Below are 12,310 nucleotides of genomic sequence, written 5' to 3'. Positions count from 1 at the left end.
ATGAAAGTTATAGACCTATGTCTTACCTTTCCATCCATATAAAGTAGATCTAAATCTGAGATCTACAACTTGAGATATGACCCAATTACTGAACAGTGTTCTGGTTTGGACTGCACCAGCATCTTTTTTCTAAGTTTGGTCATCTCTTTGTCCTTTCAATTTCAGTTTTTAAACTCATCAATCAATCCTTTTATTTATATGATAGGCCTATATTTAAAATGAATATTTATCTCAAATTAAAGATATCTTATATTATTAGATATGTTATTATAAAACATGCTTTAGTTATGAAGTTATTAATACTTCAAATGCAAACTAATAATATAAAACCTTGATAAAAATACACTTTTAAGTACTAATCAGTGGCAATCCTTATCTTCTTGTCTAAACAAAATATCATTATTAACGTCAGAATTCAAACAAACTTAAATCATGAAAGTTCTAGGAAATTGTCTCAACTTTCCAAAAAAAAAAACTTGAGATCATTTGGATTTTTAGAACTCACGATATGGGCTGAACACTGAATAGTGTTTGGGCTGCAAAACAAATTCAGACTTCTCTGTTATTGCTAAGATTTAGACTTCCAAACTGTAGAATTGAGTCTTGCATTTCTTATGAATGTTTTAGGCTTATGACTTAGTTTTCTAGTTGTATAAATCAAATTGCAATTCAAGATCTACAACTCAGAGTATGATCCAGTAATTATGTCTATTCTATTTATTTTAAAACCATTATATTATTGATTTAAAATGGTATTTTTATCATTTTATATTAGAATTACTCAAATACCATGTACATGCCCATCATTTTTAACAAAAATAATTGATATAAACATAATAGAGAGTAGAAAAAACTAAAAGTTATAATTGATTGAATCTTTTTCATAGAAAAATATACCTAAGGGCATAACGATATGTTTTAATAAAAATAATGCTTAAAATATATATTTTAAATGGAATATAATACAATATCAAGGTAGCAAGAAAGACTTGTATATGTACTAGTTATTTGATTTACGTTTTACCACATGTCAGATAATGTTTTTTTCAACACAAAAAATAGATAGATTAGGAATCTTATATGTCAATAAATGCAAAAATAAATTATTAATGATAACTAAAGACTAAACTAGAAAAGTTAAGACATGAATATAGATCAAGGTATGTTATCTCGCAATATGAACCATGTCCTCAATTGTATTTAATAATTTTTATTTTATTAGAAGCATTTTTTTATTAAAAGAAATGATAATAGAAATAGACATACATAAAACAAATTAAATAAAATCAAAGAAAAGATATGTTATGCAAGTAATATACTAGAAACAATATTTATTATTTTATATAAAAACCAAGTAAAAACTAAATTATATTTAATTAGGCAAGTAAAAGCCTAGGCAAATGTGCCTTTTATCACAAGCCCATGCAATTGGGCTGATGTTTTTTAGAAAAACATGTTGTTTGTCTTTTTATTAAAAAAAACATGGACTATGTTGCTTGTTGGCCTAGTTTCAAGCTACCAGAGGGTTGCTAGAAAGGGACCTGAGTCTTTTTTTTTAACCAAAACATTTGATTTTCAATATATTTTTGACCAAAAAACACATAAAAACAACCTATACATATTGTCAAATTCGTTTATAGCTTCAAATAACTTAAAAATAGTTTTAAAAAAAACTCAAAACCAACCTGGAATAATAATAATAAAATCTTCCATCTCAAGTTAAGAGAAAGACAAATAACACTTAGGTGGAACTTTTCTTATCAATTGGATTTTGTTAACATTAAATTTGATTTTGTTTTAGAATTAGAATTTGTGTCAATCGAGATTTTCTTTCTCTATAATGGAATCCTGTAACTCTTTCTCCTCTCTAAAATAAATAATTGAAAAAACAAACAAGAAAGATGATGTTTTGTACCAAAATTAAATTTTTCAGCAAATTAAGAGACTGAAAAGTTGTCATTTAAAAAGTAAGAAGATCAAGGTGACTTGTCACTCCATTTTTTAGATTATCATCCATTTACTTTGTTTTTTTTTTTGTCATTTTGAATCTTGTTATTTCTTAACAAATTTGCTTAAATCACTATAAATTTAGGCCTACAAAGCTATAATTAAAAAAAATTGAGGGAAAAAAATTAGAACCCACAATGCTATATGTTTAGATGAATTGTGAGGTGGTGAAGCATATTTTTACCACAAGCATTTTATTTTAGTGTTTGTTAATTAATCTTTTAAAAGATCGAGATAGAATGACAAAATTATTCTTGGATTAACAGGGAGAGAGAGTGAGCAATATGGCTCCCTTTTTATGCCCCCTGAATAATAAAATGGAGGAGGGGTACGTTAAGAGAAATAAGTTATGAAATTAGAGGGACTAACTAGTAATAAAATGTAAGAAGGGTATGTTGAAAGAAATAATTTATGCAAGTAGAGGGACTTCTTTGGCTTTTTAACCCGCTTGGAGAAGATAATCTTTCTCGAGAAACCTATGTTCCCAACAACTGCTTCTCTTAAAATACTTCCAACAGATTTCTATATAAATAGGAAATAGGAAATAGGAAACTTAAACATGTTTTTCTTTTTTTTTTTCTTTTCAAAAAACAGTTTGTGATTATTTTACACTTTAGACGTATGCAAGTTATTGCTAGTTAATTCCCGTTTGGGTCGGATGGAAAGTTTTTTAACACAAAATATAAAAGAAATTGTAAATGTTTTCAATGCATTTTTTAGCATAAAAAACTTATGAACTATTAACTGAAAACTTGATGTATTTATTTATTAAAATAAACTAAAAATTATATATGTCAATAGATATTAAAAGAGTTGTTGAGATTAACTTAATATCAAGTTGAGAATTTGAAAAATAAATACAAATTAAAATATTTAATCTTGTGTCATAGATATTTCCTTAAAAAAATTATTTAATTATATGAGAATTATTTTTTTTTGTAAGAAAAGTAATTATTTAAATCCCATTGATTTGCTAGTATAATTCTTCCAATTCTATTTTTTTCCTTCAAGGAAATATAATTCTTTTCTTCTATGGTATTTATTTAATAAAAATCAAAAAACAATTAGAATATAAAATATCTTACATTGAGAGAAGAATACCCAAAACCAGGGCATATTAAAATAATTAGTACTTAACCTTGCAGAACTTGTTTTGGAACCTTTAGACTGCTAGTAATAAAACCACGAGGCGTAAAAGCCGGATAGGGTTAAGCCATAACGGATAATATTCTGCAAGAGAGAGAGAGTCAAGCCTTATATATGGTATCAGAATCAAGAATAACTCGTTTTTAAGGGGGATTGTAACATCCCACATCAAGAGAAAGGTGTTTAGAATCAGGGTATATTAAGACAGTTGATACCTAACTTTGTAGAATGCGTTTTAAGACCTTTGAGTTGTTAGGAACAAAACCATAAGGCATGGAAGCTGTGTTGGACTGAACCATAACATATAATATTCAACAAGGGGGAGAGAGCCAAGCCTTATAGAATAAATATAAAAAAATTAGATGATTTGAAATATAAGGTATGAAATACATCTTTTAATCAAAATCAATTTATCTTATCAACACACTTCATTTCTTACTTGGTTTTTTTTCTCTTTTGCTAGAATATTTAATTTTTGGATAAATTCTGGTAGTTTTGACATGATTGTATTAAAAATATATAAAAATAATACACTATCAATGCATTCTTATCTAAATTTCTTTATTGTGCCACCAACCCGAAGACCCTTTAACTTGGTTACTTACTTGGTTTAGGTTTCAAATTGAACCAGGTAGAAATTAACCCGATATAATTTGGTTAACCTAACAAATCCAAACACGAGCCTGTTAAAACCCAACTTGATTTTAAGAAAAAATAAATCTAAGACAACATTGTTTTAACTCTTTCTTTTTATATATTGAAATAATTTTTTTTGGATTAATTTGAGTTAACTAATCAAACTTAGGGTATAGACATGAACTAGATTAAGTTTGATAACTTTTTATTTATTTATTTTTTATTTAATTATATAATAATAAAAATTGATATACATGGAAAGCCATCAAATTAAATTTTAGAAAAAGAAATCATTGCAAAGAGCTGTATGAAAAAAGCATTTGCTAATGTTTTAAAAATAATGTTATATGTTTATTAAAAAACAAAAAAAAAGTAATTTCAAATTAATTTATTACAATGAATTGCAATTAAAATGAAAAATAAAAAGTTAGGCACCTAGGCCTAAATGCGTTAACATGTTTAACTCTTGAAAAAAAAAGGTCAAGGTCAGGTTTGTAGATCTAAAGGTTATTTTTTCTTAAAAGCAGGTGACATGTTATTTGTACTTATAGTTGACATGTCCTTTACTATTTCATCGTTGACTACTTGAAAATTAGGTTTCGCCATCTTGATTAAAAAAATATATTTTCAATATTTTTACATTTTAAAACACCTATGAAACACTCATAAACCTCAACAAACTTATTTCTAACCTCAAAAAAATTTTTAATATGTAAGAAACCTGAAAATTAACCCTCAATAAAAAAAAAATTCAAGTTTCAATCTAGTTTTTTTTATGATATTAATGGTAAATTTTTTTTAATATAACTAATCTTGTCAAATGAAACTTATTAATATTAAGATTATCATTTTTTGATTGTTTAAAAGTGGACAACTAATAATTTTCTCCCTCCTCCTTTGTTTTTTGATGACATTTTCCTTTTTTTCTTAAACTTAGGGACTATGCCTATTTGAGATTGTGATGGCAATTCAAAGTACTTTTCTTTTAAAAATACATCAAAATAATTTTTGATATCAGCATATCAAAATAATCTGAAAACATAATTTTTTATGTATTTTATACAAAAATATTCAAAATATTTTAAAACACGATTTACATCATGTTCTCAAACACACTATAAGAAACGAACAAGATGAAGTTTTGAACCAAAGCATAAATGTGTCAAACTAAATGGACCAAAAGTGAAATTTGCATAACTCTAGAGGCCAAAATTGTTAAAAAGGCTCCCATTAACAATGTTGAAAAAAAAACCCTCCATTTTGGTCTCACTTAAATTTTGATCCTCCCATTTTTTTAAGTAATAAATTAAATTCGTTCTTGTAAAATCAAGCATCAACTTAGTATTAAGATATTTTTTTGACACCACCATACCTTAATAGAAACTAAATCAAAATAAAATATTAAATTTAATTTTTAATCAACACAATATAAAAAAAATTAAAAAAAAAATCATGACCAAGTAGAAAAACAATCAAGGAACAAAAAAAAATAAAAAAGAAACACTATTTCAATACATAATATTTCCCCTCACATGCTACACATCTACTATAAAAATGCCACATTATTAGGTTTCTCTTAACAAGATATGAAAATCCACCTTACTTTCAATAAAATGTTCCAAGTTTGGATCACATAAAATTAAAAATGATTTATCAAATAAAATGGAGTTGAAAATTTTTGTTCGGTATTCTAAGTGACCAAATAAATAAATAATCCACGCATTGGAAATGTAGAGGACATGCATAACATTTACTTTATGTTCTAAGTTAGGAGCAGGGATCTCGCAATGTGTTGGAATTTGCTACTTCTTTATTGCAATCAACCGTTAGTCTAAGTTGAAAATAATTCATTGATATCTAAGATAGGATGCAATGGATAAAAATAAATAATAAGTTGAAAATGGATACACCGTCAGTCTAAAATGTTGAAAAATGAAAATAATCCAGACTGAGGATTAAGAAGAACTGTTGTAATGGTAGTAGTGGAACACTTTTGAAACTGTAAGGACAGAAATATAGTTCACCAAAAAAATGTTAAGAAAAAATTCAAGATCTATTTTATTTAAATTAGCATACTACATTAAAAGTTTTTGCATAATAATACCATTTAAATGAAATTTAAAGAAATAATATATTTTTATATTATAGTGTTTTATAATAGTAATATTTAAACACGTAATACTAATGAAACGTGATAACTTAGAGTGTGTTTGGTAGTATGATAGCGATTGCTTTTCAAATAACTTTTCATGCCAAAATGCATGCCAATGATATTTTTTTTTATTTTTTAATATTTTTTTTAACATTAGTTTATCAAAATGATCCAAAATATATAAATTATATTAAATTTTAACAAAAAATAAAATAAAATTTAAATTTTTTAGGAACACAGGTTGAACCGTATTCCCAAATACTCTCTTAACTATGTAGTCTAACTACCATTCATCTCAATCAACCAATCAACCAATGGACTTATTAATCTAGTTATATAAACTAGTTTAATATTTTATATAAAAACTATAATTTTATAATTTTTTTTGTTAACATATATTTTATAAGTATCAATGATATAGTCGAGATTATGATAACAAGTAATTTTAAACAATAAAAAATAAATTTTTTACAATTAAATAAGGATTTGTCTCATATAAATTATATAAATAATCTAATAAATATATTTGTAAACTAGTAAAACAGTCTATAGATTATATAAATAATCTAATAAATATATTTGTAAACTAGACTACTAGACCAGAGTGATAACTAAAAAAATAATAATTTTTGATTTAATTATTAAATTATATTTATATTTTTATAGGAGTTTTTAAATATTATTTTTGTAGTAATTTCAAATATTTACTCTGAACATTTCAAGTATTTAGATTTAAAAAATATAATTTTGATCTTTAATTTTGATTATTTTTTTTTTTTGTTATTTTTAAATTAATTGACCAGTTTAATTAACTGTTATAAATTAATTGATGAGTTTGTTTGAGTTTAGATGATATCAAAACTACGTAATATTATTTAAAATTTTATTATAATTTGTAAAAAATAATATTTAATTAATATTATAATTTAGAAATGTAATATTTAATTAAATATTACAGTTCAGATTTTTGATATTTAAAACTCTTGTACTATTTTGCCAAATTTTCTTTCTAATTCAGTAATTCACTATTTTTTTTTTAATGCTACTTGCATAATTTATCCAAATTTTTAACCTTGTCGTCTTCGATAACCAGTCCCTCCCTCCGACTCCATCAAGTTCTTCCTCACAGTCACAGTCAATCTCAAATAGGGAGACATGAAAGCTTTCTGACACAACAACTAAGCAAACACTCAAAGCCTTTCACTTTTAGTTAATATCCTCAAAGAAAACGAATACAAGAAGATTGTTCTTCAATTATGATGAACCATCTCAAGTACTATCAAACAAGGGCTTTACTCTCAAGGTCTTTCACTTTCTCATCAACCAAACACCCCAAACCCCTCTCAAAAATCCTTCCTTTTCACCATTTTCACACAAATTCCATCTCACCAACTAAAACCCATCTTTATGCTTCTTTTTTCTGCACTCTTATACACCTTTATTTGACTTGTGGCAGACTTTCCAAAGCAACAGACACCTTCTATGACATGATAAGAACTCACCATATTGTTCCAACTCTGCCCTTATGGAACCGCCTTATTTACCAGTTCAATGCCAGTGGCTTGGTTTCTCAGGTATGGGACCTTTACTCTGAGATGTTATCTTGTGGGGTTTTGCCTAATGTTTTCACTCATAACATATTGGTACATGCTTGGTGCAAAATGGGTCATTTGAGTTTGGCTTTAGATTTGATTAGAAATGTTGATATTGATGTTGATACTGTAACATATAATACTGCTATTTGGGGGTTTTGTCAACAAGGTTTGGCTAATCAGGGTTTTGGGTTTTTGTCAATAATGGTAAAGAAAGATACATTCTTTGATTCTTTCACTTGTAATATATTGGTTAAAGGGTTCTGTAGAATTGGGTCGGTTAAGTATGGAGAGTGGGTTATGGATAATTTGGTTAATGGTGGGATTTGTAAGGATGCTGTAGGTTTTAATACATTGATCGATGGATATTGCAAAGTTGGTGAAATAAGTTATGCATTTGAGTTGATGGAAAGAATGAGGAACCAAGGTGTGTTTCCTAATATTGTTACTTATAATACTTTGATCAATGGGTGCAGCAAAAGAGGTGATTTTGACAGAGCCAAGAGTCTGATTGATGAGATTTTGGGGTTTAGGAAGAAAAAAGATTGTGCTCTCATAAAGATTGATGATATGAACGATGATGATGGTACAACGAATTTGGAACCTAATCTCATTACATACACCACACTTATAAGTGCTTACTATAAGCAGCATGGGCTCAGCGAAGCACTTTCTCTGTATGAAGAAATGATTTCGGATGGATTCTTGCCTGATGTTGTTACATATAGTTCCATTATAAATGGTCTTTGCAAACGTGGGATGTTGACAGAAGCAAAGGCACTTTTGAGGGAGATGGACAAGATGGCTGTGAATCCCAATCATGTTGTTTATGCTGTTCTAGTTGATTCATTATTTAAAGCAGGGAGTGCTTGGGAATCTTTTATCTATCAAAGTCAAATGATAGTCCGTGGAGTTTCCTTCGATTTGGTGGTGTGCACCACATTGATTGATGGGCTTTTTAAGGCTGGTAAATCTGATGAGGCTGAGGCCATGTTTTGCACACTTGCAAAGCTAAATTGTATTCCAAATAACATTACCTATACAGCAATGATCGATGGATACTGCAAGTTGGGAGACATGGATGGTGCAGAATCTCTGTTGCGAGAAATGGAGAAGAAACAGGTTGTTCCAAATGTCATCACATATTCTTCTATAATAAATGGCTATACAAAGAAAGGAATGCTTGCTGTAGCTGTTCGTATTATGAAAAAGATGCTGGACCAAAATATCATGCCAAATGCTTATATATATGCAACATTAATAGATGGCCATTTTAAGGCTGGTAAACAAGATGCTGCTGTTGATCTCTATAATGAAATGAAATTGAATGGATTGGAGGAAAACAGTTTTATACTTGATGCCTTTGTTAACAACTTGAAAAGGGGCAGAAAGATGGAGGAAGCTGAGGGGTTATGTAAATATATGATGTCAAAGGGCTTGTTGCTTGACCGTGTTAACTACACATCTCTGATGGATGGTTTCTTCAAGACAGGAAGGGAGTCAGCTGCATTCACCATGGCTGAAAAAATGGCAGAGACAGGTATGAACTTTGATGTTGTTGCATATAATGTACTAATTAACGGTCTCTTGAGGCTTGGCAAATATGATGCAGAATCTGTTTATTCTGGAATAAGAGAGTTGGGTTTGGCACCTGATCGGGCTACATATAACACCATGATTAATGCATATTGCAAGCAGGGGAAACTGGAAAATGCCATTAAGCTTTGGAATGAGATGAAGGATCATTCAGTAATGCCAAATTCAATTACTTGTAATATTCTGGTAGGAGGGCTTTCTAAAGCTGGTGAGACTGAAAGAGCCATAGACGTGTTGAATGAAATGTGGCTTTGGGGAATTCCCCCTAATGCAACCATTCATAGAGCTCTACTGAATGCATGCTCAAAATGCAAAAGGGCTGACACAATTTTGCAAATGCATAAGCAACTTGTTGGGATGGGACTTAAAGTCAATCGAGAAGTTTATAACAGCCTTATCACAGTTTTATGTGGGCTAGGCATGACTAAAAGAGCAACTTTAGTATTAAACAACATGACTAAAGAGGGAATTTCAGCAGATACCATCACTTTTAATGCCCTCATACATGGACATTTTAAAAGCAGTCACATTGAGAAGGCTCTTGCCACATACACTCAGATGTTAAATGAAGGAGTTTCTCCTGGTATCAGAACTTACAATCTCCTTTTGGGTGGTCTCTTAGCAGCAGGTTTGATGAGCAAGGCATATGAAATACTTAGTAAAATGAAGGAAAGTGGCCTAGATCCTGATGCTTCTCTATACAATACTCTGATCTCTGGCCATGGTAAGATTGGTAATAAGAAGGAAGCTATAAAATTTTACTGTGAAATGGTTACTAAAGGCCTTGTTCCCAAGACTAGCACCTATAATGTGCTTATTGAAGATTTTGCCAAGGTAGGAAAGATGGATCAGGCTAGAGAACTTCTGAATGAGATGCAAGTGAGAAGGGTGCCCCCTAATTCTTCCACTTACGACATACTAATATGTGGCTGGTGCAATTTATCAAAACAACCAGAACTGGATAGGATATCAAAGAAGACATACAGGACTGAAGCAAGAACCTTATTCACAGAGATGAATGAGAAGGGGTTTGTCCCATGTGAAAATACTCTAGCTTGTATCAGCTCTACCTTTGCTAGACCTGGAATGGTGGTTGATGCTAAGAATATGTTGAAGGACATGTACAAAAGAAAACAAAGTTAGTACATGGGTGAAAGTAAAAGACAGGAAAGGCCATGTTCTGTGATATCCAGCCTTTGCAATACCATTTAACATATTTAGTACTGCCGCTATTGCAACACTTCATTATGAATTGCTTGCACATAAATCTTCAGATAAAATAACTGGTATTGGCTTCTCATTCTTACTTGTAGCTATTTCATTTTACTTGATTAAAGCCTGCTTTTTTCAACTGGGTTGTGGTTTTGACCATGAGCAATAGTCTTTACCTTGTCTTTTCTATTCTGGGTGAAGACCAAAGATGAGTAAAAGGTGTTAAGGATCTGATTCGTTTTCTTAATTTTCATAAGTTGACTTGTTTTGCTAATTTGCAAGAACTTTGGATAAATCAATCAAAAGTAAATTTTAACAACCATTGCATGAGAAAAGAATGAGCTTTCTTTTATGTGTCTTTCACTCTCAGGACATCATAATTTATTTTGATGGATTGTTAATTTTCTTTTTATAGAATATCTGATACAATGTTCAACAAAATTGTAGTTGTTTGTTGATTTTCCACCTTCTCTTGCTTTGGCTTTGTGTTTTTACGAAGTATGCTGTGTAATTTGTCTCTGTCAGTCAATCAATTCTCATGGACACGCTTTTTGATAATATATCATTTAAACTATGGCTTGCGCTTTATGATTCAGTGATATTATTCTTGAAATTGCAGAATTGCGATGCTAATCTCTTTGTTCATGGCATCTAAAGACAGTGCTGACAGATGAAGAGAGAAAGGCATTAACACTACCAGTTTGCACTTGAAAGCAAACAAAGAAGTCAGCGCATCCTTCTGAAATGGGAACATATTCGTTCTATGCGTGGGTGATGGATGAGCTACGCCATCATGCTATGAATGGATGATGGGTGCTTTGCTAGATGATTAAAGCAACTGGGTGGATCTCTCAGCGCAGCTTCCAGCTGACAAAGGATGATTGTATTCTTAAATATTAATATTAGCCTGAGCAGCATGCCTAGCTGATAGCATGATGATGTCAAAGGTAAAAAAGAAACAGAAACATCTGTTCAATTTGGTTTCTGTGTAATTCTGAAAGTGGAATGTGATAGTGCATCTGAGATATGATACTTCAGTGCCATATCTTATTTAATTATTCTTCTGTACAATCTCTCCTTTTTCAGGCAGATGCTCTTCTTGCTAAAGAATCTTTCTGCAATTTTTTGAGTCATTTGAACGTGAATGTTTAACTTATAGTTATTTTTAACCTACAAGGATTCATCTGGTAACTAGAAATCCATAAATGTTTTGACCCCAAAGTAAATAGGATTTGATTACATCGGAAGACCTAAAAATATTACTAGACTCCATTTCATATCACTTGCAAAAGTTTAGCCGATGCCTATAGGGATGCAAAATAATAAAACGCGATTCATTTGTAAGATTAAAGAAAACCAGATTAAAATGCACCAACTACAGGCCAGGTTCTGACCCGGATAAACATAATTCAATGATTTGATGCAAGAAGACTAGCTAAAATATTGCTGCCTCATTCTGGTCATGGCAGTTTTATGCAAGGAATTGTGCTGTTAAATAATGCTACAAGTACTGTTCCCTTTTGACTGAATAACTCAAGGAATTGTGTTTTCATCAGGCAGAGGTGGTTACTGGATGCTGTCGTTGGTGGCTTTGTACATGCAAGACTGTAACATTGGCGAACAAAATGTTACCGGACCTGTTAAGTGATGATACGGGTTTAAAAAGAAAAAGAAAATGATTCACGTGTTTAAACTAAGCTTGTGGGCTTGATTTAATCTGTTAATTCAAGCTAATTGGGCTTCACTGAACTTCTTTTGTTAATTTCTTTTTTTAAGCTTAGTTTAATCATGGTTAGATCTCTTTTGGGCTTAATCTAACTATAATCAAACTTAGTTTAACATGGGTTTTTATTTGACTATTTTTATGCTCATTGAGACCTATAGTTTGATCTTGGTCAAATTAAATCTAATCACACATTAAGCTTTATTTATTTGAATAACTCAGTGTTTTTTATATTTTTTTTAATTT

The 12,310-nt window shown here is 29.9% G+C and overlaps 1 protein-coding gene across 4 annotated transcripts; it reads left to right on the top strand.

Annotated features, from left to right (window-relative positions):
* Positions 1 to 6,949: 6,949 nt before the first annotated feature.
* On the top strand, positions 6,950 to 11,532 carry LOC105116704 (PPR repeat protein). Of its 4 annotated transcripts, none has more exons than XM_011014159.1 (3): positions 6,950 to 7,244; positions 7,398 to 10,415; positions 10,961 to 11,407. In XM_011014159.1, exons 1-2 carry the CDS (start codon positions 7,198 to 7,200, stop codon positions 10,270 to 10,272), a joined length of 2,922 nt encoding a protein of 973 aa, XP_011012461.1. In that variant the 5' UTR covers positions 6,950 to 7,197; the 3' UTR covers positions 10,273 to 10,415; positions 10,961 to 11,407. The 4 variants fall into 4 exon arrangements, 3 of the variants coding, with proteins under 3 accessions (XP_011012461.1, XP_011012459.1, XP_011012460.1); XM_011014157.1 differs by adding an exon at positions 11,428 to 11,532 and having other exon boundaries at positions 6,951 to 10,415; positions 10,961 to 11,288; XM_011014158.1 differs by having other exon boundaries at positions 6,951 to 9,073; positions 9,146 to 10,415.
* Positions 11,533 to 12,310: the final 778 nt, after the last annotated feature.

This window comes from Populus euphratica, unplaced genomic scaffold (assembly GCF_000495115.2).
Source record: "Populus euphratica unplaced genomic scaffold, PopEup_1.0 scaffold1025.1, whole genome shotgun sequence".
Classification (NCBI taxonomy): domain Eukaryota; kingdom Viridiplantae; phylum Streptophyta; class Magnoliopsida; order Malpighiales; family Salicaceae; genus Populus; species Populus euphratica.
This window is presented reverse-complemented; position numbering and strand designations above follow the sequence as displayed.

Bases quoted from the DNA above. Each gene is read 5' to 3' on its own strand.
- LOC105116704 (XM_011014157.1), top strand. From the start codon at position 7,198: ATGATGAACCATCTCAAGTACTATCAAACAAGGGCTTTACTCTCAAGG.